Source organism: Ambystoma mexicanum, chromosome 9 (assembly GCF_040938575.1).
Source record: "Ambystoma mexicanum isolate Mex_15411 chromosome 9, UKY_AmexF1_1, whole genome shotgun sequence".
NCBI lineage: Eukaryota > Metazoa > Chordata > Amphibia > Caudata > Ambystomatidae > Ambystoma > Ambystoma mexicanum.
Genome location: NC_090931.1, coordinates 1,046,204,623 through 1,046,232,382, shown reverse-complemented (window position 1 = coordinate 1,046,232,382; position 27,760 = coordinate 1,046,204,623). Strand labels below are relative to the sequence as shown.

Sequence of the window (27,760 nt, the reverse complement as noted above, 5' to 3'; positions counted from 1 at the left end):
TCGGATTGTGTGAGTATCGTATGTTGGAGACAACACAAAGCTTGTAGGTGGTTAGTTATTTGCCCACCCATTGATTGACCATGTGTATAAAGTATTAAGCATTTCACAGGCACTGCTAAAAGATGCTCACAAAAGCACAAACCCTTGTCATTGCAAATGCTTGTTTTTTGCTTATGTTTGAAAAGGGTACATTTCTCCAGGTCAAATAATATAAGGGTGAGCTGCCCCTGAGCATGTTTCCATTTCTAAGGACCTATCTTGAGCTTTTGTTTGTATGTTTCCTTTATAATTTCAATAACGTGTTCTCCAAAGCTTCACCTCCCTTTAACCGAGATTTCATGTAGCTGAATGCTGGGGACATTATATCACTTCTTATCCAAGACCACAGAGGATCACATCCGACTTATTGTTAACACCACAGATGTATGTGTGTATGTATAGTTTCTACTCTGCACTTTTAGATGTTTAGACATTACCATAACAAGCAAGAGACTATTAAACTTACTGGCACAAGATCAAAGATATCAATTTCATCCATAAAATATAGTTATCCAATGTCAAAACATCAAAGCTGAGAAGTCAATTATCACTGAGTGCATCTAATACAAAAGTACTTAGAAAGAGGGATCCAAACAAATAGTCTATACACAATTGTGCTGCTTACTGTCTGTATTATATGAAGAGTCTATTCTGTGCTGAATAGTACCCTTATACCTGCTGATCATACTGTATTACTTCTTAGATTCTCATTGGGTTTCTATTTGCTGAAAAACTCGGTTCCTATAAACTAAACTTGGATATTTACCAGTTTATTTGTATTGGAACAAAATATTTCTGGAGTAAAACAGGCAATTCCACCATTTACAATTTCCAAATGGGTTGCCTGAAAGCAAATCATATTTAATTGGGAGTTCACCAGTGATTTAAGATTCCTTTTAATGAGGAATTTGGGAAACTTTACATTAAAAAATAATATCAAAAAAGAGCAAACAAAAAGAAACAATCAGGCCTACTGGTTGAAGGTGGTCCCAAACAGAACAACTGACAGCACAGCATAGTGTCGCCCTCAGAGAACGGAACCCCCCTAATAACGAAGAGGGTAGGCACACTCCCAGAAAGAATAACAAAACATCTAAATACTTTCCCCACGCCTCTAAAATGGCAACTGTAAAAGACGTAAACCAAGAAAAAAGTGTTAGTCAACTGTTAAAACCTATTACCTCAATCTAGATTCATATTGGACCACTGCCAGTTATTTTCTGGCCAAGAGCTCAAATTAATCATTTAATCTGAACACTTTCAGTGTGGAATTTTCCACCAACCCCATCCTTTCCCCTTTATGCTTCCTCCCCGTGCCCCCAATGGGTGGGTGGGAAGACATACTAGTGGGCCATGTAAGACGCTCCAAAGGGACTACTTAGCCGGTTTGCTCAAAGAATCCATTCCTACCACACTTCCGTACCAAATAAATCTTTGCTCAACTAACAAATGCTCTCCCATTACCACGCAATTACTGGCCACCAGTGGATTGCTAAAATCAGTGATCAAGTGTTCACCAAAGAGCATCATCTCCACATCAAAAGTAACACTCTTCTGGATTCCGTGCAATCAGGCTTCAGGCCCAAACACAACAATATTGTCTGGTCTGATCTCTGTATGAAATGACATGTTCCTTTCCTCCTCGACTTATGTCTCCTTCACCAAAGGGAATCACTACAATCGAATAATAAAAGCTGGTGGCAGGTGTGTCCAGGTGTCCCCTGGACTGGTTCTGTGATTTCATATCTAATTGCCAGCAACACATTGGGGGTCATTATGACCCTGCTGGTCTGGTAACAATGGTGCTGGTAAGCAACCTGCACCGTCGCTACCGGACCAGCATACTCCGAGTACTGCGGCCGGGTGCCATTCCTACCGCCAGGTCTGACATGGCGGGAGGAATTGCACCCGGCCGTAGACTTTACCGGTGCTTCCATCCTCCCCATTCCCATTGAGTCCAATGGGACTCGAATTGGAATGGGGAGTAATAGTAATTTTTCCGGTGCCCGGCAATGGGGAATAACAGGACCGCCGGGGCTGTAATGCCTTGGTAAATCCCCACTGCCAAGCGCCAGAAAAAAATTACTCCGGCGGCAGACATGCCATTTTTACCGGCACGGCTACCGTCAGAGTCATAATGAGGCCCATTGGGCTTGGAATCTTCACTGCATTCACCTCCCCAGTCAATCATGCTGTGCCCCAGGGCTCACCTCTCTCTAATCTACTCTCCTTTTTAACACATTTACATGAAGCCCCTTGTGTATATTTTTCCCTCCTTCAATCTCACTGTTGTATTGTTTTTCAACTTTTGAGTTGTTCTGCAGTGATAGAAAAAAGATAATTTGTATGTTGTGTATAGTTCCCTCATATCTTCCCCTCTGCACCCTGTGAAATGCTAGTTTATGAGGAAAGTGCAGAGGGTAGAAAAAAGACTCAAGGAAGTCACACACAACATCAAATTATAGATGTGTAGCTTTCAACTATGGGGTGTTTTCCACATCAGAATCTTGAATCACATCATAGACACCTCAAGCTTTGTTACTGTTGTCTATCAGATGTGACTCTGAACCCCTCAGTGGAATATATTCCCATTGTTAACAGCCAACTTACCATAAGTTTGTATACATTCAAAAGTAAAGATGCAACATAACCTTGGGTAGGATGACCAGATGTTCTGATTGAGGGGAAAACGATGTTTGTATATAGCATTTCCCCCTCCAAATGTCCTGGGTTGTAGAAAAGGAAAAAGCTAAACCAAATATTAATGGCTGGAAGGTTTTGAATAAATCATAACCACGGACACATCCCTCAGCAACACACCAGACCATCATTTTTCATCCTGCCAAGCATTACAAAAGGGGAAAGACCATATGAAAATCGAGCATTACAAAAGGGGAAAGACCATATGAAAATCGGGCTTGGTCCGACCCCCAAAGGGGCAGTCCAACCCGAATTCCTAGGTCACATCCCTTCTGCACGAGACCACTAGCATCCCCCGACATGTTGCTGCCTTGTTGGGCGTCATTAGTGAGGAGTAGCTTGGGTCTCTAGGACCAGCCGGCTCGCGACCCAATAAAACCCTATCTAAAAGTACCAAAATGTACCTGAAAAGTATGACATTTCTGAAAATGTGCTTGATATGGTGGAGGTCATTCTCAAATGACCCACGGAGAGGCTTAACATACACCAAAGCTTGATGAATTATATAAAGCAAACCATTCTAATATATGTCTATACTGGCTTTGCCATTGTGGTCTGTTATATCAGTTTCAGAGCCCAACTGTTGGGATTAGTCCATACTGTTTTGACACAGGCCCAATTATATTTGGGGCATATCCTGGTTTTCAGCTTGGAGAATCCGGTCAGCCTATTCCTAGGGCAGTGCGTCTGCCTTTCCTGAATGCGCCACTCATAGGGATTTACGCGCTTCTCATTGGACACTTCTATGCATAAAGCCAAATGAAGCCACTGTGGATTCAGCCTCCGCCAGAAGATGGATCTAAACCAGAGCTGCTAATGGTGCATCTCGCTGCTGCTCCTGAGAGGCATGACCAGAAAGCTGTGTTGCCAGACAGGAAAGGACCACAGGACTGTGCTAACACTTGTAAACATCAACAAAATGGTGTACATACAGATATTGTTTCACTCACCAGTTTGTGGCCAGTGGTTGACCAGACTATATATTGAATATTGTTTGGCAGCGCATTTCTTGTTATGAAAACTCTAAAAAGAGAAAGAAAATAGGTCATTTTTTTGTAATAAACGGATTCAAATTGAATGGTTATACTGAAAAGCAAAACAACGATGCTGACCTATTCTCTACATCATACAAGTGGTAAGATGCTGTATACGAGTATCTCCATTGCTGCAACGACAGAAGAAGAGCAGAGAGAAAACAATTACCATCTAGTACACAGGTGTTTCTGATTGTCAAGTTACATAAATAGCAACAGTTATCAATATCATCAACGAGAAAATGTTACAAACAGTGTCTGACCTGTGAGAAAGAGGGGTAGGCAGTGTTGAAATCAGTATACATCGAGCTTAATTGTGCAGATCTAAAATGCAGCCATTCTTTGAAATAATAATGAAAACGTGTTACTGGTCATTCTAATGTTAACTTTTAAAATGGTGTTGAACTCTTAGTGTAAATTTAACAGGCCATAGACAGTTGTCTCTTTACACGCACAGAGGTCCAACGGCTTTAGAACAGGTCTGTGATTGTGGAGCTTTTTAGAGGAAAGACATGATTGTCATTGGACTCGGGACTCGGGCAGTAGTTGCAGTTGTGTGAAATGGCATTAAAGATGTATTTTGCTCAATAGTTTGTGCGTGTTTGAAAGCTATTGCAAAATGGGTGCGATACAAGAGGAGCACGTTTTCTCTGCTTTGGCAATGGGGCAAACTGCTGAGGAAACATCCTTAGCTGTGGGCAGGGGCTGTATGCAGCATTAAACTTGTCTTGCTTTTGTGTTTTCATGCTGAACTACATTGCAATTGAAAGGCGAACTATTATTTTTTTTAAAACCTGGTGTGGTGGTGCTGTTGCTGCCTCATGACTAATGCAGGCGTCCTAACTCTTTCGCCTGGCGACTTGTCAACTTAGTGCAGGAGAGAGCCCAGCCAGTAAAAGACGGTTACAGTTTATTGTTTGAAATCAGTGGTCCAAGAAGGCAGGAGAGCTCGGGGTCGGACTGGTGGATAAAATTGTCTCGGGCACCAACGAAAAAGTGGCCCACGGTTGCAAATGGGAATTCATTTTTTGTGATGCTGTTTGAATAGTAGCCAAGGGGGAGGTTTTTGATCAAATGTGATGCAAATTGTACATTTTAAAGAATATTTATTTCGCAACACAGGTCAAAACTATTAGTTGCATAGTCAAACTGGCTCATGTTGGCCAATGAAGTGCCACACTTTGACCTAAAAATCTGGCCTACACAAGCATTTTGCATTTTTGGTGCGGCCATGGGCCTATTGCCATATGAGCTAGTCCGAGTGTGCACCCAGGGTCGGAATGGTGCCTAAAATGGTCTCGGGTACCAACGAATAAGTGTCCCACAGTTGCAAATGGGAATTCATTCCTTTTGTAGCGCTGTTTGAATAGTACCAAAAGGGAGGTTTTTGATCAAATGTGATGCAAATTGTAAATAAGAATATTTATTCTGCAACACTGGTCAAAACGATTAGCCGCATAGTGAAGTAACTCATCAAACTGGCCCACATTGGCCAAAAAATGGCCCACTTTGACCCAAAAAACGGGCCCACAAGCATTAGGTGTTTTGGCTCGGCCTTGGGCCATTTGTCCTATAAGCCAATCTGAGCCTGGTAGCGCTGCTCCACTACTTAATTTTTTTACGTTTTAATGTTCCTATACTTTTATTTTGAAAAGAACCCGTTCCACAATGGTTTCGTTTTATAATAAAAGTGTAGGAAGAAGTTGAAACTTGCACTTCATTGCACTGCAGTGAACGTTCTGTTAAACAGCAGGCGCATTTGTTTAGGGGTTTGTATGGCACGTGGGAGAGGGGCGTGGCAATGGGGTTTTTGGGGAGCGGGACAGGCCAGCAGGGAACATTGTTCCACTACTTCTTTTCGTACACTTCCAGCACTGTTGAAAGTTCTTTCTCTTGTGGCTACATACTTGTGCATTATACTCTGCTGTGCAGATGGGACTGTTTGCAGCAGCCTTCGTTCTAGAGAGATATGCAGGACAGATGCATGCAGATCATAGGCAAGGGCAAAGACACACCTTTCCCAACGGTGAGTTAAAACAAACATCAAAGATGAATAAAGGAAACATTGTCACATATGTAGACATGTTTTGGCTAAAGAGCAAATATGTTGTGATGACTTAACACATTTCGGATCATTTTGGGACTTTAATTGATGAAAGAGAAGGACAGTGATAAAGGAGGACTATTGTGAGGACTGTGATGAAGGAGGAGGACTCTGATGAAGGAGAAGGTCTGAAATGGGCAAAAGGACAGTGATGAAGGACTTCGCCAAAGGAAAAGGACTATGCTGATCGAGCAGGGATGTTACCAAAAAGTGATGAAGGATGTGAGCGTTGGATGTAGATTCCCCAGATCCACTCTGACACACCATTGGCATCCTGTAATATCCTTCTGTGGCTCCCCGCCATGGTCTGCCGTTGGTGTGAGGTCTTGGGGAAGTCGGCCTCTGGCTGGTGTGTAGATGCTGAGATCCAGGGAGGCTCTGTGATGGAAAGTTGAAGGTCCTGATGGACCGTTACTACTGGCACCCAAGAGGTATTGACTGACACCTCGGAGATCGGCAGCCGATTGGGCTGCAGGAGAGAAACTCTGGCAACCCCCACCCCTTGTTTGGCTCAGGTGACCAGAGCTGTTGCAGTACTGGTGTGGGGGTGAGTGTCCAGACCCTGTATTGTGCAAATACCCAGACGAGGGTGGGCATAGACCACCACCGAGGGGGAAAAACCGCATGAGGCAGACAGTGGCTGAGTTGCACAGAGGTCTGCTGGACAGCGAAGGGACCGTCTGGCTCCCCCCACACTGGTGAGGTGGGGGGAAGCAGGCCCCATGCAATGACGGCACGAGAGGGAAGGAGAGCCAAAGCCAAAGGCAACTCCAGGACAGTGCAATGTTGACAGAGGCAGGAGAGACATGGGGCTGCCAAATGAATGGTGGAACTTCCTGGCTGCGCCCCGAGTTTGGAGTGGGAGAGCAAGGTGAACATCACACCAGTGAGGAGGTGGGGACGCAAGGAGCTGAACAGTGATATGTTTGAGGGCTGAGAGGTCCAAAGCTGCTGGAACTCGGAGGAGTGTGTGCTGTATCGGTCGGTATTGGTGGCACAGATTGCGGTTCTGAGATGGACCCGACTGACTGACTGTTGCTACAGTGACCACAACTGACTGGGGGGTTTCTGGACAATTGTGCGCATCAGGATTATGGACTAGAGGAACAGAACTGGACTTCCAGAAGCTGAACAGCAAACAGTATGGTGAAGGAACAACAGTAGAGCTTAGATGGCTTTATGGGTGGCAAAGGAAAGCGGGCCAGGGCATCCCAACTGCTCCAAGTTGAACATGTGGCTAGTGCTCCTGAGCTGACACTCATGACTCTGGAGCAGTTCCTGGCAGCCATACAGTACTCACACTCCTTGCTGCAGAACAGAATACAAACCATGGGGGTGGAGGTGTCACTGGTGTGGGCAGACCAAAAGAAGGTCAATGAAATAGTCATTGAAGTGGAGCAGTGGGTGGGTGATGCAGAGGATGCCATGGCATTCCTCCAAGCCAGAGTGAATGCATTGATGCTGGCCACCAGTGCCCTGAAAAGAGCAGAGGACGCCAAAGGTCACTCCAGAAGATGTAATATACCTATTCTTGAAATCACCGAAGGGGATGAAGGACGCACAATTTAACTATATCACGAAAAGCTCATAGCGGAAACAATGGCTGTGAAATGAATGTCAAAATGGTTCACGATAGAAAGGGCAGATAGGGTTCCTGTCAGGAGGCCGCCTTGAGCAATAATTGGCAAGCTTCATCATTTCCAATGTAGAGGAGCAGGTGGACGCATTCTCCTTAGTCACCGCCCCCTGACCCGAGTTATATTGGGATGCCTGACGAATTGGAAACGCATGCACAAGTTTATGCAATATGTCCATACCCCGTCGACTATATGAAAGACGTTATGCACTCAGGCACCCATTCAGAAGGTACCATCATGTTGAAACAGTGGAAGAGAACTACAGAGAAGGAAGTCCCTTGTCGAGTTATCAAAATGCACCATAAAATGGTGCATGACATAGATGTACGTTAAACAAAGTCTAATGACAGCAAAATAGTGACCTAGAGAAGATATATGAACCTATTCAAAAGTCAATATGGGATAGAGTGATCAAGTCTCTAAAGGCTAATAGGAAAACTTCACCTTGCATATTTGAATCAAATGGTGTTAAATGCACCATCGAAACTGACAATTTCATGGTCTTGCACCATTTGACGAGGAGCTCAAGAACAAGGGCTATTTATTAGGCCTGGAGCTAAGATAGCAGTGTACCTACACTCCCTCAAATGTTCCAAGACAGTTCAGACTGGCAAGGCCAGTCTTCAAACAGAAGACACTGGCATGAGTCCTACCGACGAGAGAGTGTGGCCTAATTGGGAAACAAGGGGAGAGCTGACGTGTATCCAACCACCTGGGTTTCGTTCTGTGCTGCTAACAAGCCTAATGTCCAAGGTGGATTTGGGTTGCCAACCAATTAGAATAGTCTGCCATGCACTTATACATACAATGTTGTAAAGTATTATTCCGCTGCCACATTTTCTGCTATGACAAATACCATACACCACGTGGTTAGAAGTAGCTCAGGGTTTCTCTCAAATAAAAGAGACCACCAATTAGAGACTAACACACACATTTTATATAAGCAGATATGATTCCCTAATCCAATTGCATCCCTCGATAGGTTTTTAAGTGTGCCACATAGAATGACATCATAGATGACACATCTTGCATTATATAAGCTAATAGCAAACAATAAGACAGTGTAATCTTGCACGAGTCTAATTGATGAGTGTTTGTCCACCCTGTTTTACTTCTTGAGATTAAAGCAGTATTTTACCATCCCCTTTGACTCTTTCCAGTTATTGGGTCTGAAATATTTTACTGGTAATTCCATCTAGCACAACATATGCTTCAAGGTGCTAGAGAAAACCACTAATGGGACGCTGTGCTACAGGATGCCAGGAGGTGGGCTGTGTATGAGCTCCATCCTTGGCCGATTTCTGCAATCACTCCTTTGCCACTGGAGCCTTCGCCTCCCCCCTTATGCACTCCCTAGTGCACCCCCTTCTAAGACACCCTCTGTCGATCATTCCTTTCCGGTTACCTATTGCCCGATCTCCATCACTCCTTTCCTTGGCAAACTCCTGAAAAAGCTGACGATCTTCCAGCTTAATTTGCATACTGAATCATTTAGTTGTGTCCACGACCACCAGTCTGTTCAGAACTGCCAGAAGCACGGAAACTGCTCTCCTGAACACCTGTGAAGACTTGCTCTCTATTCTTGACTTTAATCTACCTAATGTCCTCATTCTCCTCAACCTATCCTCTGCTTTGGTCACGGACAACCATGCCATCCTGCTCAATCGCCTCCAGGACAACCTGGGTATCACTGGCCAGGCCTTGTCCTGGTTGACCTTCTTTCTCACTGACCGACCCTCCCAGGGTCTTTCCTCACGTCTGTCTCACTCGCTCTACCTGTGGTGTTCCCCAGGCATCTAACCTTTCTCCCTGTCTATTCAACCACAACCTGGCACCTCTGGCCCATCTCATCGCTACATTCTCTTCTAACTTTCAGTGTTATGCGGATGACACCTAGCTCTCATTCAGACTCCCCTCGGCCACCTCTGCTCCTTCTTTCATACCCTACTGTGTGGACACAATTCAGGAATGGTGTGCTGCCAATGATCTCTGCCTTAATGCCAGTAAGACCCAGATCCTTCTCATCGGGACACCTGCTCCCTCCTTTCCTCTCTCTCTCTGGCCACCCACACTGGGCCGTCTTCCTTCTCCTTCCTGTGAGGCTCAGAACCTTGGTGTCATTTTCAACTCCATCCTCTCCTTCTCTCCTCAAATCTCTGACATTTCTTAGAAGTCACACTTTCAGCTGCACCTCCTCACAGGTATTCTGCCTTTTATCACTTTCCCCCAGAAGCTCACTGTCTCTAGAGCCCTGGTCCTCTCCAGGCTAGACTATTGCAACAGTCTCTTTCTAAATCTGCCTGTCTCTACTCTTTGACCTTTACAACTGGTCCAGAACAGGACTGCAAGACTTGTCCTTGGCCTCAAGCCCAGGAATCGTATCTCTCCAGCTCTGAAATCTCTGCACTGGCTCCCTGTGGCTGCAAGGATCAAATTCAAGATCCATTGCATCGTCCACAAGGCTTTCTGGGGCCTGGGACCGCACTACCTCCAACGTTCTCTTCCTAAACATCTTCCTTCTCGAGCTCTCCGCCAAATCCACCTCCAATTCTTTGAGGGTCAAACACTTTTCCAAGCAGGGAATGGGGGGCAGATCTCTTTCCTCAGCTGGGGCCTCTCCTTGACTCTCTAAAACTTGAGCAGAACCACCTCCGGTTATAGAAGCAACTCAAGACCTTCCTTTTCACTTCTGTTTTCTCTCTTCCTCCCCCCTGCTAATTTCCCTGATAGCTCTGCATACTGGTCGCTTGGCTACCCCTGAATTCGGGACCAGGCTCGTGCATGTCCAGTTGTCGTTGCATTGTGTCTCGGCTCCATCAGCACTTAAGGGTCTGTATCTGAAACCCTACAGTCCCTTCTCTTTACACTTCGAAACCACCCTCTGGCAGCACTTATTGAGTCGCCTGCACTTCTCCTCACCCCCCCCACACCCTCTTGGCACTTCTCCCCTCCCCTCCCCTCCTCTCTTCTCAGCACTTGCACCATCTAAATGACACAAGGCCTAGTAAGATCATTGTTTGTCCTCCTTCTGTTTTTCCCTCCTTGTCTTGTCGCACCTGGAAACACTTGTGTACAGGCGTGTTATAAATTAATTATATCACATGAGGTCGGAAGGTCCAAGGATACCTATATTCCCTGAATTCACAAATGATGCAGTTAAGAAGCTGAGAGATATAATACATTATATTTTATCCAGCCAGTCTCAAAGTGCTGGCGAATAACACATCCTTCTTTTTTAACAGCCCGGGAGAAGTTTGGTACTGGCTGGAAACAATGGGCCATCTACAAATGAATAACAGAAGATGGGGCAGTTTAGAGTATACGCCCAAGAGAGGCAGCGATGATGGAAGGCCAGCGGTGGCAGCATGAACAGAACAGACCGACAAACTCCTCGTGGAACAGGATGGTACCTTGGCGCTGCAGAGCGAGACCATCAACGGCTTGAGTATCGACCACACAGAGGATGTTGCGGCAGTGGACATAGCAGACTGATATGGTGGGACACAAATGTATTGGTCGCTAGGAACGGTGCTTGAGATTGAACAATGGAATGTCAGACCCGAAGTGTGGGGGACACTGGTCTGTATGCATAACTCAAATTCGGGCCTCCCTTTGAGCAACTGGCAGTCAGGGGGTTGTAATGGACCTGGGGATGGTGAGTTCAGGGAAAGGAGGAGGACTGAGACAGTGAGGTGTTAGGGTTGGAGGGGATCTGTGTTTGCAATCGCTGCCTCGGATTAAGGTATCTATAGTTGCTTGTTTAATGTTGGGTGACAGATACACCAAGTTAATGGGTTGTATGGGGTGTGGGAGTTTAATGGGGGGCATACATATATTATACCTTGCTCCATGTCGCATGTCACATTCTTTTTATATATCTGCACAAAGGTGATTGAATGAGTGCAACAGAGGATAGGGTGTTGGCGTGTATGTCCTGGAGCGTAAATGGTCTCTGCAACAAGATCAAGCTGTGGATGGTTTTGCAGGATCTGAATAGGTCTGAGCCCACTTTTGCATTCCTACAGGAAATGCATCTGTTAGGAACATAGTGTATGCTTTTTGAGAGAATGAATTACGCAATGGATGTGCATGCAGGTTTCAAAAGCGGTACGTAGGGGGTGATGATGTTGGTTCGAAAGCACACACAATTTACTGTATCTTCAGTGATTCAAGACACAGGAGGGATATATGTGCTGGTAATAGGTTCACTCAAGGGGGAGACTCTAGGCCTGTTCTGTGTATATGCCCTGCCGTGACTACAAGTGGATTAGCTCAGGGAGCTTCAGTTTTTGGTTCTGCAACAACAGGTGGAGCACAGGAGTGAGGGCATGAATTTTAATGACGTGATGAATAGTGGCCTGGATCCCTTTCCAGGCCCAAAGGGGTTAAACTGGGGCCGCACAAAACTTAGCACATTTGTGAGTTTATAAGGCAGTTCTTCTTGGTACAGTGGCTGGGATGTGAACCCTTTTGTTGACTTAAATAGAAAGCCACTGCAATCATAAATACAACACAGTTGTATTTATAATTTCCTGGACATTTGATTTAAGTTTCCTGGGCTCCCCCAGATCAGGGGAGCCCGGGAAAGCAGGAAAAAAAGAAGCACACAGAAGCACTCACCAGCAGCACAGGGCAGGAAGGAGCCCGACAGCATTCTCTGCTCTCCGGCTGTAATAAGCAAAATCTCCCAGTAGGGGACTTTTTCTTTATTATTGCAGCGAGAGCAGAGCTTAACACAAGCACAGGAGGTTCATTCATTTCACAAAATGGATGCCTTCTTGTGATTGAAATTTTTGACTTTAAGCCTCATTTGGTCAAAATATTTTGTATATATATATATATATATATATATATATATATATATATATATATATATATATATATATATATATATATATATATATTTTTTTTTTTTTTTTTATTATGGCCCAACTTTTGAGATGATAAAGGTTTTGAGTGAACTTCCCCTTTAAGACGTTCTTTGAACTGAGTAGAGCAGGTAGGTGCAAATATCCAGAGGTAAAGAGTTCCATAATTTGGGGGCTAAGAGTTGGAAAGAGAGAAAGAGGTAAGGTGCACATTTGTGAGTTTATAAGGCAGTTCTTCTTGGTACAGTGGCTGGGATGTGAACCCTTTTGTTGACTTAAATAGAAAGCCACTGCAATCATAAATACAACGCAGTTGTATTTATAATTTTCTGGACATTTGATTTAAGTTTCCTGGGCTCCCCCAGATCAGGGGAGCCCGGGAAAGCAGGAAAAAAGAAGCACACAGAAGCACTCACCAGCAGCACAGGGCAGGAAGGAGCCTGACAGCATTCTCTGCTCTCCGGCTGTAATAAGCAAAATCTCCCAGTAGGGGACTTTTTCTCCATTATTGCAGCAAGAGCAGAGCTTAACACAAGCACAGGAGGTTCATTCATTTCACAAAATGGATGCCTTCTTGTGATTGAAATTTTTGACTTTAAGCCTCATTTGGTCAAAATATTTCGTATATATATATATATATATATTTTATTATGGCCCAACTTTTGAGACGATCAAGGTTTTGAGTGAACTTCCCCTTTAAGACGTTCTTTGAACTGAGCAGAGCAGGTAGGTGCAAATATCCAGAGGTAAAGAGTTCCATAATTTGGGGGCTAAGAGTTGGAAAGAAAGAAAGCGGTAAGGTGCACATGGAGATCACGGAATAGGAATATGCATAAGCCTTCTTCCATTAACCGAGTTCCTCATTTTAATCCACTATATTGACAAACCTAAAATCTAAACTCATTTCAGAGCTACCATGGTCTTTCCTGGAGATTTCCTCATTTGTTGCTAGATGTTGGGGATCTGCTTGGGGTCTAAACAGACTCGAGAATACCAATGGTTGCTGGAGGAGCACGTTTACTCCAGCTAAAGAATGAAGTGTGTGACAAAAGGAAACTAAAAAGAATAGAAAAACATCCAAATTGGCAGCTTTAATAGAGTTTTTGCAATGGCATATTCAGGGCTCTTGGATAATGATGGCACGTTATTTATTTATTTTACTTATTTATTAGTGTTTCGCTCATAAACAAACCTTTCACTTCACAATTCCAATGCTGAAAAGATTCAAATTCATCATAACAATTATAAATTCACACTATAAATGTTCTCATCATACAAGGTAAAATTACCCCAAAATAAAATCTGATTAATAGAAAAAACATCTCTCTAGCAGCATCCTTCATTGATAAAAAGTCACCCTTGTCCATAGTAAATATTCAATATGTATGGCTCAGATAGAATAAAGTATTTTGCGTAACTAAAACCAATTTAAAAACGTCTACACATGGAGCATGTGCCGCAGAAATCTTACTACAGTTAATGTCAGATGGACATGTATTCCACTGAAAAGCATAGCCCACCAATCATCAATCTCTAAGACCCTGTGGGATTTTATCAATCTACCAGTTTTTTGCAATCAACCAAGAAGTGTATAATCTTTTCCAATTCTCGCGGGTGTTCACAGACTCTGCAGCCACAATCACTCTTTTCTGCTCTAGCTCAAATTCCTAACACCTCTTTAGTCAGCAGCAGGTCACGTCACACTCTTAAGAACATATTTCTACATTCGGCGCTCGGGAATTGGCTCAAATAGTTAAGTAGGCAATTAAAAAACTTTGCTTTGCTGTCAAAGTTACAAAACGCCTTATAAACCCTGCATTGTTCTTAAGTATCAATTCAATCTTTGACAAGAAATGTATCTTTCGCTGCATCAGGATTTTGGAGCAGCAACCCCCCTGTAAAACCTCCTTCAGCAATGATCTACAAGCATTCTTTTTGCCATATAGATATAATTGCATCTCTTGAGTTCACCATAACACACTTCAAAACATAGAAAAGAGATCGCTGATCAGCGAAAAGACATTTCCTACACAGTGCTAAAGATTTCCATTAAACCATTGCTTTGAGAGATAGCAAGCCCAACTCATAATGGACACTCTGCATCAGGGTACCTTTTGGAATTCCCAGTATTTATTTCCAAGATAGACCTTCTAAGATCTTCAATGTTGTTTAGGTGGTACACAATGCAATTTCCGCCCTATAAGTTGAAGTTGAACCCGCCTTCATCTTGTAGAACTGTATTATCCGTAACATGGAGAAACATCCGAATCTCTGATGTACTGCCCGCCCCCTTGAGCTGCCAAAGCATCTGCCTTAGTTCTTAGCATAGTGATGTTTGGGGGTCGTTACAATTACCGTTGATTAAGAAGCCCAAATAACGATAGGTATCAACCCTTATCATCAGTTGGCCATTCAGACGCCACGTAAAATAAACATTCTTCTTCCACCTACTAGAATTCAAAACCATGATGTTAGATGTTGCCAAGTTTATTGATATGTTGTTCTTATGTATGTAGCACTGTAGCGCAGTCAGCTGCCTCTGGAGGCCAATCAGAGTTGGGTCCAGAAGGACTAAATCATCCACATAAAGTAGCCATTGAATCGAGCGGCTACCAATACGCAGTGGATAGGCTTTGACTTGTTCCAATAATGGGTTATTTTGTTGTTGTTGATATGATAGGTTATTTATAACGTGCTTAACACCCAGAGGTTTCTTAGCATGGACCCGGGGATCGAACTTGTGATGCTTTGTGTCATCTTGCTTCCAAAGCGAGCATGTTGCCCCCTGAGCTATCCTCCCGATGCTTCCTTTACATCTGATAGGGATATATTAAATCAGGCATGGGCCTGTATGCACCCCCACTTCAAACCTCAATGAGTAGAGAAAGTCCTGATTAGATTACCATATCTGAATTTCACAGAGGTGTCAGAGTATAATGCAGTAAGGATCTCAAAGAAGTAGGCAGCGCAATTCAAGACTCTTAGTTTAGACCATAGTAAAGCTTGGTCCAGACTGTTGAATGCGCCTGCAAAATCAATATATGCCAAATAGATGGCTGTGTTTCCATTCTGGACTCTCTTCTTTAAAAGTTTGTAAATGAGTCCATTAAGTGAAGGGCCCAACCCCTTAACAAAGCCTGATTGTCTAACATCATAAATACAGCTATCCCACTCCCATTCTGTAAGTTTAGCTAGTATCAAGCATGCAAAAATGTTACCAGGCGCATCCAACAAAGTGATAGACCGGTAGTTTTTCAGACACATACTATCACCTTTTGTAAATATATGGATCATGATAGTTGTCCTCCAAGAGGCAGGTATTTGCTTGGTTCTTAAAACATGCTTAAAAATAGTACACAATGAATATGCCCAGTGTTAAGGAAATATGATACTTGAAAGACCGTCCAGGCCGGGCCTCTAGAATTTCTTGATTAGTTAAATAATATTCTCTATCTTCATTTGTAAAAACCATTCTTCAAGCGATGGGACAAAATATTCATCTACTTCACTGGGAGTTTTAGCAAAAATGGATTTAAAATTCACTATCCTGGATTCTTCTGACATTGGATTGATTTGAAGGGCGATTTGCAGAGAATCACAAGCCTTTACTAAACTTCAAAATAATGTTGCTGCTCATCTACAAACCAAAATTCTCAGCATGGCTTCTGTGTCCCTCTGTGCTCTTTTGTCATGTTGCACAAAGAAATCAAAAGTGTGTTTTTCTTTAAATAAAGGCCTCATTTTTGGACTCAAATGGGTTCTGGGCATTCACATTCGTTGGCGATGTAACATCATCAAACATGGTTGCTAAATTTGCATTTACTCTCAAGCTCTCTATCTTTATTCCACCTCATCCGATTTCCTCCCGAATTTACTTCCAGTGTCTTGTAATATCTTTCGTTATTCTTTCCACCCACACCAAAATTCTGTGGAAGCTGCAGTAAATTGTGGTCACTAAACGGGGTTGCCTCGTGTTTCATTTCCACCAACTGGATAACAATATTACATGCTGTAAAGATGTAGTCTAAAATTGCCACTTGGGTGTCTCTAACACAAGTTGGTCTTGCAGGGTTATCACCTACCATGCCACCATTTACTATATGCAGCCCCCTTGATTCCATCCGGACTAGCCATGCTTTGCCTCTATCACTTGATGCAATAGCATAACTCACTATCGTACATTTCGATAAGGCTCCATACATTTTATCATTTCCCTAGCATTAGTAGGAAGCCTTCAGGTGTAACTTCTGAATGACCATCAAACTGGTGCCTTCTCTAGCCTCTGCCCCGTCATTCCCTCAGACATTTATGTTGCCACAGCATCTCTCAGATAGTGCACAAATATTGTCCAAACCTTTTCTAAAATGCATGTAGTTTTTCCTGGGGTGTTGTAATAAACACACAGGGGCTCGGGGCATTGCAGTTTTGTCGGTATTACAATCCATGAAGCTACCCACAGCTTGCCTCAACAGTCATATGTTAGTAACTAACTGCCAGAATGTTAGCAATGCATTGTACATCACACCAGGCCACATATCTCCACCCTTACCATGACACCTGGGACTCCCAACCCCATCCTCTGGTACCCACCTGTACCACAACTATGTACAACACTCCTTGGCCAGGGATCTACCTCAAACATACTCATTGAGGTGACCTTGCCTTTTCACCACCCTCATGGTTCTCCCCTTCTCCAGGGATTGAGATTTTCGAAATCTTTCATGGACCCCCTCAGGCCAAAGCCTGGCTATTGGCTCTTTGCTGAACTGTGACCATCCTTGTCTAGTGCAGTTTCTGCCTACATTCCACAACCTCTGCCATCATCTGTCTTGACTGCATTATGCATTACCTCCATTAGCCTCCCTGGGCTGGCCATCCACTGTATGCTGACTTGAGGGCCTTGGGTATCTGTAACCTGATACATACTCCCTCCCCCAGTTTGGACACTGCAACAGCCTTACTCCTGTCAAATGTTCCCTTACTCTTCTCCACACTACACCTTATTCTCGTCCTCATCCCTTCATAGTCTGTGTTGGCCACTTCCACCTTATTTAGCCATGGGAGGCACTCCTTGGTATTGGCATTTCTCCCACATAAGGCTACAAATGGACTGTACTGAGGTATACATCTGTAAGCAGTGTTAGGACTGATTCTTCATACTCTGGCCTGGTGGACAGGTGTATAGAAGGCCAAACTGTCTTGTGACAGGGACAACTCTGGGGAGTTGTTGCCAAACCAGTTCCAGGTAGCAAGGCGAGTGGTCTAGGCTAAGTCTCAAGAGGTGGTGATTTTGTAAGGAGTTCACAAAGAGCACACACAGTGAAGCAGTCGAGGAACACACTTAGCCAAACAGGTTTAAACATACTTCTTTACTTTTGGCCAAATAATACCGTTAAAAATGACTACAAAGAGGTAATACTATCACAGAACTCTAAAATTAGATACATATATACAATTACTGGTGTAGAGCAAAATACATATCAAACCCCTGAAAAGAACGCAACAGATTAGCATTAACACTACTAGTCCACAGAGATACAATCCTAACTTCTGAAGTCCCTCCCTAAGATGTATGTGGCCTTATGCCCAAAGTTCAGAAATGTTTCCACGCAGTTTGTGAAGCTGGAAAAATGAAGGTAGGGTCTCTGGGGTCCAGTGAACAGTACCAAGTGTCAGGGGACCAGTTAACCTAGCTAACAATTGTATTCCCAACTTTCTGGGTGCTTTTGTGAACAATCAATGGCAAAGCCAAAGTGTTAGAAAGGTTTTTTTTAAAAGTCATCAAACGTTTAAAGGGGATTTAGGGTGGCAGGTAAGTATCGCTATGACTCACCCCCTGTACTCGGATTCTTCATGAGACTTGGCAGGTCAGTTGATGGAGGTCCGAGCTCGCTTTTCCCAATGTCAGCCTCAGCCCTTGATCCCCAGGGGCTGAAGGTTTGAGCAAATCTGTAGTTGGTGTCTGATAATTGTGCAAGAACCCTCAATGAAAGGAATTAGCAAAACTTGATGCAGGACCCCTCTCAGGACAAAAATTGAGGCAGGTCAGCAATTGTGGATGATGGCCACAATGCACAGCGATGCAAACGCACTCACTTGTCAGACTTTGCCTCCTTTCTTGGATCACCTTGATGCTAGGACCACAAGATTTTTCAGAGATAAGTTATGTCACACAAGCTGAGGATCACCAAAGTTTCAGGCCTCAATTCAGAACAGCCCAAACTCAGACCTGGTCAGCCAGAGGGCAGTCCTGGGGCACTTCTGAAGGCTCTTCTTCATAGAACTCCGAGCTGACATCGAGAATGGATGTTCCCTCCACTCCAAGGGTCACAGCTCCTTCGCAGGACTGCTGGCGATCTTCCACAGTATAGGGCTCTACCAGGGCAGCAGCAGAAGTTGGTCGCTAAAGCCTTCTTCCAATGGGTCCACAGTCTCCTTGCAAGTCTTGTAGCTGGACAGGAGTCCTGGCTTCTTTGGTTTCTTCCAGGATCCCTCTAGAGTGGGTACAGGGGTCCTCTTCTTATCCTAAAAGCCAGGTAGGAGTAGCAGCTCCCACTAGCCAATGACAGATCTGCCACACACACCCCAGCAGTGGTCCAATCAGGACCACTGGCAGCAAAATTCATTAATTTCACTCAGATACACTGGCACCAGTTTGTGGATTGGGACCAGACAGTCCCAGATCACTTCCTGGCAGCAAACACACATAGCCCTCCAGTGGCCCACCAAAAGCCTCTGCTTCCCCGGGCACTGGAAGTCCACATAAGGATTGTCTTGACCTCAAAGGCCAGGAAAACGGATCAAAGATAAGATGGACAAAGGACAAGCGTAAAATGTTGTGGCATGGCCATGTTTGACCACTAGCCACAGTTAGTAGCCAAACCCGGTAAACGCAGTGAGGCTAAAACGAAATGAACCAAATAAATTGTAAAAAGTCACTGCTGTCCATTTAGCACACCTAGAGTAACCGAAAATCATCTGAGTAAAATGCATTGTACAATGATAAAAAGTTACCACAAGTGATAACAAGTTACTAAATGTAGTACCAAAGTAAAGAGGCTAAGAGAGACAATGTTCCCAGTACTGACAGCATGAAGGACATGTCAGTTTCCCCATAACAGATGAGCAAAAACCAGTGTAGTGAAGCCTAAAGCTTCACTGCACTGTGAAAAGAACCGGCCAGCTACAAAAATAAAAGCAACAAGTTTGGGGTGCAAAGAAATGGAAGGAAAGGTGCAGTATAGAGGAATGGTACCTAACAAACAGTGATCATCAATTCCACATCCTCCAGCACCCCTCTTTATCTCCTTGTCAAAGCATGGCCACCAGTAAAATGCTCTTCTCTGCATCTTGCATTGTTTTTATATCTTGGTGCCCTTGATGACCCAGGTGCTGGTGGCACAGCTCTGTCTCCTCTCCATAAAACACATCATTGAAAGTGAAGCTCACTATGGAGGTTTCAACACATGTTTCAGCCGAGCATTCTCATAGCCTGCTTCATGAGCCTGTATGATATGATATGGCAAGTGTAATGCACTTATAGACAAGTGTTCCAAAGCGCGGGTATGTTTGGATATGTGCACTCACACTGGCCAGTTCCTTGTCTCCTTCAATCAATTCGACCAATTCTTACTCAGTTTCAACCTTGCTATCGATTGGCAGCACCTGTTCCTCATCTTCATCCTCCTCTCTGTTTATTAATCTTGACAGACAATCCGTTAGCATTCTCTTCGCATCTTCTGCGTGTGTGTGTGTGTACATATTTCACTTAAATGTTCAAACTTATCAATGGCCCACTTGGAAGCAAACATTTCTTTTCAGTGACATGGTACTTCAGATTAAGGCTGTAGAGAAATCTTGAAGCAAAGTCGATCATCTTTCCGACCTTCCATTCCAACTGAAGGACTGCACCCATGCCCCATTTCATTGGCATCAGTAGTGAGAATGGTTTACCGTCCAAAAATGTTATTGGTGTCTTCTCCAAGTCATACTTAACATCCTCAAACTATTCTTTGCATTAGTTGTCAAATGTAAATATGTACAAGTGTCGCATGTGTACCCTCATGTTTCCCCTTCTGCTGCTGCTCTCTGGACCCCGGACATTGGCCTCTTTCGCTGGGATCTTTGCCCACTCCAGTCACTGTGGTTAAAAATCTGGGTTTTAAGTAAAGTTCTCCTCTTCTCTTTCTCCCGTTGCACAGGGCGTGGTCTGCCAGGCCGGGCACTTCAAGCTGAAGTTGTTGAGCAAAATCCTCCCATTCCTTGCTACTCAACTACGTGCTATTGTGGTGTCTCATTTTTTTCTGGGGACCTGAACTACTGTAACACTCTCTATCTTGCCCAACCTCTCTATCATCTCCACTGTCTTCAAATCCTTCAAAAGGTGTATGGCTCGTGCCGCTATGTCTGCTCCCTTTCATTCTCATATCAGTGCAGTTCTTCATACTCTTCACTGGCTCCCTGTTTTGAAGTGCATTGATTTCAAAGCCTTATGTATAGTGCACCGTGCCTTCTATGGCCCCGGGCCCGAATACCTACAGGCCAAATGACAGTCGTATGGGCCTTTGGAGTGACCTGCGTTCGGCAGATGCACTCCTGATCTTGGTGCTGCAGTTTAAACTGAGCAGACGAGGGGGCGGGCCTTTTACTGTTGAAGCCACTGTATTGTGGAATAAGGTCTTGCGTGCCATTAGGGCCACTGTTGATCACCTGACCTTCTGTTTGCTGTTAAAATCGTTCTTGTTTTAGGATCTTCCGGTTTCTCTACATTTTCCTGCTCTGCCAGTTCTCATGGGCATGATGACCTTGTTGGTAACGGGTGCGCTAAATACATTTCGATAACATAACAGCAGTGTTATTATTATTATTATTATTATTATTATTATTATTATTATTATTATTATTATTATTAGTATTATTATTATTATTATTATTGTATTTATTGAGCGTGGACCTAGTTTCAAGAAGCAACTGAGCGCTTTGCATAGGTATACAAGAGTATAGATGCATAACGGAGTGCTTTTTAGAGGTACCAACAGAACAGATATACAGCGGGGGTTAGAATACAGAGGGGCACAGAGGAGGTTTACTTCTTTATGGGGTGGCGGGCAGTAGAAGGGCCGATGACGTCTCGGGAGTCAGATGTCACGGGGGGTTGACTGATGGCCTATAGTGTTGTGTGACCAGTCTTGGATTAATTTACAGCAATACTTAGCCAACCGGAAGAATGCTTGTAATTCCTTCGTGGTGCCAGGTTCTGGGGTGCAAGCAGTGGTATCAACTTGGTACTTCTATGGTTCATCTCCTCTGGCTGAAATAGCAGGGCCTAGGTACTCAAACATGTCCTTTATAAACCTGCATTTTACTTTGCTCAAGGTCGTGCCATGCTCCCCTAAATTTGCCAATGCCTTCTCTAACCTTTCATGATATTCTTCCATTCTTGATGCAAAACCAGCGCATATCCTGCAATCATAGGTTGCCTTCCTCTCTTCTCAATTGATGATAAATCATAAACTGGAAGACCATCAATGCTGACACCAGTACAAAGGCATGCGGATAAACTGGCATAAAGATTTGGGCATTATGAATGCTATTAATGCCCAGGGGCTTGGGTGCAATCAGTATGATTTGACAGGCCGGTGTCAATTTCAGCAGTCAGAATACTCTCACTTTCCACACCATAGCCATAATTACATGTATGTAAGGTATGGGAGGGTGGTCTGGTAAGGCATAGCTATTCAAAGTGCTACAGGGAGTCACTAATTCTGCTGCCTGTATTCTCCATGTATTCCTTCCTTTTACATTTTTAACAATTCTTCTTGATCTTCTTCCCGTATGACAGAGGTAAGGTTCTTAATCTATGTACACTAGGTTTGGCATCACTGCATAGAAGAATTATTTTGGTGTGACCAGATGATCAGCGGAGTAATGGTGTGCTACTCCCTTCCGACACATACACTTTCCCTTGCGCCAGCTGACCTCTGAATTTGACAATGTTCCAGAACCACCCGAGCGTGGCTGTTTGCTTTCTCCCATAAGCCATTGAATTACTCTGCACTTGTTGGAGTTTTTGGTCAGATTTTGTGATTAAATACCTTGCTGGGAATTAGGCTCTGCTTAGCCCTTGGGTCTATCATCATGAGGATGGTCTTCCGATTTTGCTAACACCCTACTCTAGCCCCCTATCTTGGGGCGCTCTTCCTCCCATCACTATTGGTGTTTACCACAGCACTTCTTGTTAGGTAGGATTTTCACAGAAATTATAAATCTTCCTGACCTGTGTCAACCCCAGAACTTGTTTGCTTTACTGGTGGATTATTTTTCTCTATATCTCTTTGAGTGAGAACCTTTTTCCACATGCACAGAATCTTTTACTCCTTTTTATCATTGTCATTTTTAAGACTCAACATAGTGTCTTTTGAATTTCATTCTCTTTGACAACTTTTGGCAAATACTGGCCATTGTTGCTGCGTTGCCCTTGGGGCTCACCTTTTAACTTTCTCTGGCTAACCTTTTGAGAACTACAGTTCCCAGGGGTAGAAAGGATCGTTGGATCCCTTTTGGTTTCTACGGCCCTGGTAAAGGTACGCATTGGTGCTCATTTTAACAAAATGGCCCCTATATTCATTTTTCACCATTTGAGTGTCCATTGTCCTTTCTTGGTCCTTCCCCTGACCTCCAGGGTGGGAAATTCCTTTGTGTCCATTTTATCTTCTCCAGGAGTCCTGTGGACTCCCCACCCAGGCTCCAGAGTGTCTGTGAAGGCAGGAAGCGAGGGGGAGTCCAGAACTCTGCACCTGTTTGTCTTCCAGCCTGACTGCAAGAGTCCAGTTCAAACTGGAAGTTTGGCTGTCCTAAAAGGACTGCCAACCCCCCAACTTTGAATGTCATGTCGCATGGCTGTTTGATTGGCTGGGTTCCTGCATGAAAGTCTGATCCTGGAAGATGAAGAGGTAGAAAATGCAGCTGAGATTTCCAGCAACCAGAGAGCTTGCTGTGTAACCGGGGCTGCTGTTACCCTTAGTTCCAATCAATCAGGGGGCTCTGAAAATGATGACCACGACTCAGAGCCTGGTGAGAACCACTAGACTCAGGAATACCTGCATTTTGAGCCATCCCACGCTATGCTGTGCCCTTGCAGGCTGCAATACCCCAATACCCTGGGACCTCAAGACATTGTGTGGTGCACAGTCTTCTTCTGAATTCTAAATCTTGATGACACTTTGTGGACATCCTGCTGCACCTCGAGAGACGTGAATCGAGTATGAAAAGTCCCCTCACCAGTGTGCTGGACCTTGAAAATGACAAGAATCTGACCAGCAATCGTCTGTCTTCTTCTGTGCTCTTGAAAAGGTGCCTATCCATGAGCCACGTCCAGTCATGAATAAACCCTTGCCTGAATCTTTTTGATAAGGAATTGAAAAAGTCATTGTAGCACTTTTTTGCAGTTTTTTAAGGTGTTTTGCATCTGTTATTTATGTGTGTCTTCACCCTGCTATACCTTGCTAAGTTTATCCTCAAACTCCTGATTACTAAAAAGAAGAGACGGACAAGAGTCCAACCTCTGGTTAATTATAGTGTGTGATAAATTAATTGTAATGTATTTATTCCACTACTAACACTTAATCCTCCTTCTCCTCTAACCGTTACTAAAGTGTAGTGGCTTGACAGCCACTTTCAATAGTTATCCTACGTTTATGTCAGTTGCCATGTCCCGGTTTTTTACTTTTTAAATCTGGTCACCCTACCTAGAATCCGTAATATACAGGTCAACAGTTTGTTCGGTCCTTGCACTCTCATGCCAAATTGATAACACTCTTAGATGACGCTAATGTTTGCATCATAGGGCAAGAATATCCTAGGTTATCGCTCAGCACTAAGCGCCTGTTGTGATTAGCTTGTGTGTTTAAGTGGTTATTTTTTTCTCAATTGTAAGCAAGAGCTATCTGAGTTCGATAATGGCAGAGAGCATGTCTCCATCTCTCAAATGCCTGCAAAGTGTGGATTATGAAGCTGGGCACAGCACTTCATGTATCCAGTCAGAGCGTGCATGTTTCCCGTGGCCATGCATGAGAAGGCCATCCAGTCCTGCTTTTGCTTTGAATTCTGGAATGTGTAGTTTTCCGACATTTCAAATAGAGAGAAAAAACGACAAGTCCCAGAATCCAGGACTTGGATGGCATCCTCACACCAGGCCACAGGAAACTTGACCGCTCTGCACATAAATGACAATTAATCTAAGTGCCTCTTTCACATGCAAATGTTCTGCTTTCTGCTGCCTTTCCTCAAACCATATAATAGTTATAATTGAGAAGTAGATGGAAGAAAGATGGCAAAAAAGTTCCAAAGACATTCTTTAGCTAAACTGTGGTACTCTGATCACAGAATTGGTTGTAGTATCCCTGACACATGCAGGACTTCTAACTGCTTGTTTGGTTTCGTTGTCAGGGAAACTGAACCAGTTGTTTCTAATTAGAAAGGGGAGCATGCTGGAATTAATGTTTCCAGTTTCCCAGATTGGCATGAAAACGTCAAACTGCAGTGAAAGGGAGACCTTTTCCTAACCAACGGTCATTTATTGAATTTACTTTTTCAAAACCGACCTTCATCACTCTTCGGACAATCCTATCATAAAACATGAATAAGCCACCTCTGCAGTGCTGGAAAGAAAGCCATTCCGACATGGATTTGATCATGGAGTGGAGGGTTTATGTGTTCTTCCGTGTTTTTGGACTCCTGCGTGAAAAGTGTCACCTGCAGCACAACAGCGAGACTTACACTGAAATGTGATTTTCAGTGCAAACAAACTGGGACTGCCAGTGGGCGCAGCTTTCGAATAATCAGAAAGCAGCGCAGTTTGTGCATGAAAAAAGAAGAGCTCTAGCCTTTGATAGTTTGTCATCAGGTTCAGTTTTCACTTACTGATGTCTCTTCTGGGGCCAGGTTATCAAAGCTTTGCACTGGTGTAAAAAAGTGGAGCAAAAGAATTTATCACAGATGTTTCTGCTTAGATCATTGGGATTGGAGCAAACAGATTCAGCACCAATTTGTATTATCTAAAAATGTTTTCACAAGGGCAAAAAGGAAACAGTTTTATTTACTAGGTTTGATGAGTAACATGAAAAGAAATGAAGAATATTTCTTTTTATGTTATGCAGCCAACATAGCACAAAAAAAGTATGATTTATTTTTGCCCTGGTGCAAATGTTTTTGGATAATACGGGTTGTGACAAAACCTGTTGGCCCCATTCTATATTATCAAAGCACTTGCTCACTTTTAAGAACTCGTGCAAATCTTTGATAATCTGGCCCATGTTGTTTTTGAGCAAATAATGAGCAACGTATCTACGTGCATCTGCTATGTCGCTTGAGTGCACTGCGCATAGTTTCTATGTTACACGTTTCTTTCACTTTAACCATGTCCCTGCTGGCAGTGCATCACTCGCAGGTGTGATGCTTGTCATGGCAACACGTGAGGGCCTGAGAGAGATCTTTCTTTAGTACACTTGTTGCCCAGCCTGCTTGCGTGCGGCACGCAGGTACCCTGGTGATATGCACAATCCCAATGTGCTTGTGCTGCAGCCAGGGAATGAGCTCATACTGGTGCTGCACCCCTGAAAGTGTCTGCACATGTCTATCCGTGCCTGTACTCAGATCATGTCTGTCTAAGTTAAATTCAGCTGCATTTTGAGTATAGCCTCTGAGCTAAATTCAGCTACATTTTGAGTATAGCCTCTGAGCTAAATTCAGCTACATTTTTAATATAGCCGCTGTATAGAATTTAGCCGCGCCTTAATTCACCCCCTTCTAAATTCATCTGCATCTACAAAACCAAGAAACCAGCCAGAACACATGGGTAAGTATCACACTCCATGCTTATGGAAGATAGCCAAGGCACGGCCACCCAATCGCACGTATCAACTGTCATACATTACTTGAAGACACATCGCACAACACCATTGACAAAACCCCCATGATACAAATGTAGTCTAGCTGGACACATAAAGAGTCTCATGCAATTGCATACTCTCAAGACTACCTCACAGCACCCATCCACATGCCAGCTTGACATGGTTAGCTAGCAGGGACTTGGCCACCCTACCTACCATTGTATTGGCTAAAATGCACTTACACATTCTAAACTCCTCTGACTAATTTCCCATACTTTGAGCTTCGGTCCCCCAAGAGCGTTCACCTACAGTGCTTTGAGGACATACCAATGGGAAAAGGCACTATAAAAATTATAATTACATTACGTTATTGTGAGAGTTGCACCTTCTCCCCTTGCTTCCGTGCAGACCGTGGCACTTGTGCTCAGTTCTTCCACTGGGCTGTAATGCTTTGCCTGGCTCCTGCGACCGTGGTGCCACTTGCCTTCTAATATGGACCTCGGCAATAGCTCACTATGCTCTATCTTCTACTCTATGGGTCATTGGCTCCCGGGATTGGGGGAGCAACCAATCAGGTTGCTTGGATTGCGGTCTGAATCCCATGATCCAAGCCTGTGTTTAGAGCAACCTGGCAGCTGCTTCTCCCACCCCGCCATCTTCCCCCCTACCTTCCCTTCCCCTTTTGTTTTGGTCCCTCCGACCCCCACTTACCTGATGCCTTGAGCGAGTGGCTACGGTGCTGCTCCGTCTTCCTGCTGGCGACTATGGAAATGGAAAAGGGGCTATGTTTGGAGCCCTGTCTTCCAGCTCCATGGCAGCCATCTTGTGTAAGTATTTTGTATGAATGAACGGGACAATGCAAGGCGTCCCCATTCATACAAAAGGCTTTACTGTCAGCACCCTGCATTACCGGATTGGCAACCTGGGGTGCTAATAGCCATAACCACCCATTCCACGGGATGGAAACGGTGGTAACTGCACCGTAGCCTTCATTAAAGACCCACGCTACACTCGGGCCTATTAACTGGGGCACAGGGCCATTACCGCCTGTTCCAGCCCGTGAAACGAGTGGCTATGGCTTACTTGTTACTCAGGTGTGATTTCTCAGTTCGTTGCCAATTCTACTCCTCCCACAGAGGCTTGATAAGTTCAAGTCTTCTTTACTAAGGTATAGGGAGCTGGTCCACTGCATGTCTCAACAATAATAAGGCAGCAATGGACAGCCTTGGAACACTAGGTTCCAGAACATGGGTGTACATTATTGAGGCATCACGCTATGTCACAGTTGTGATATTGGTCTGCCTGAAGACAAATATTCCAGGATTGTATGTTTCCTCGGTCATGATTTGCTTCATCTGACATCTTTTAAGTTTAGTGGCAGTAGAAATGCCCAGGATCAACATACAGTCATGGCTATTAAAAAAATAGCAATCGGAAAGAATGTTTTCGTTGATGGTTAAGTCAAGCAATGTTTGCAGGTTTATCTTGT

The 27,760-nt window shown here is 44.0% G+C and overlaps 1 protein-coding gene across 1 annotated transcript in view; it reads right to left on the bottom strand.

Moving 5' to 3' along the window:
* Positions 1-27,760, bottom strand: part of FAP (fibroblast activation protein alpha) — a 1,146,500-nt gene that overhangs the window by 821,357 nt on the left and 297,383 nt on the right. The window contains exons 6-7 of the mRNA XM_069616321.1: positions 3,852-3,904; positions 3,690-3,762 (exon numbers count right to left, since the gene is read on the bottom strand). Of these exons, the coding sequence (XP_069472422.1) occupies positions 3,690-3,762; positions 3,852-3,904 (126 nt within the window). The remainder of the gene's footprint in view (positions 1-3,689; positions 3,763-3,851; positions 3,905-27,760) is intronic.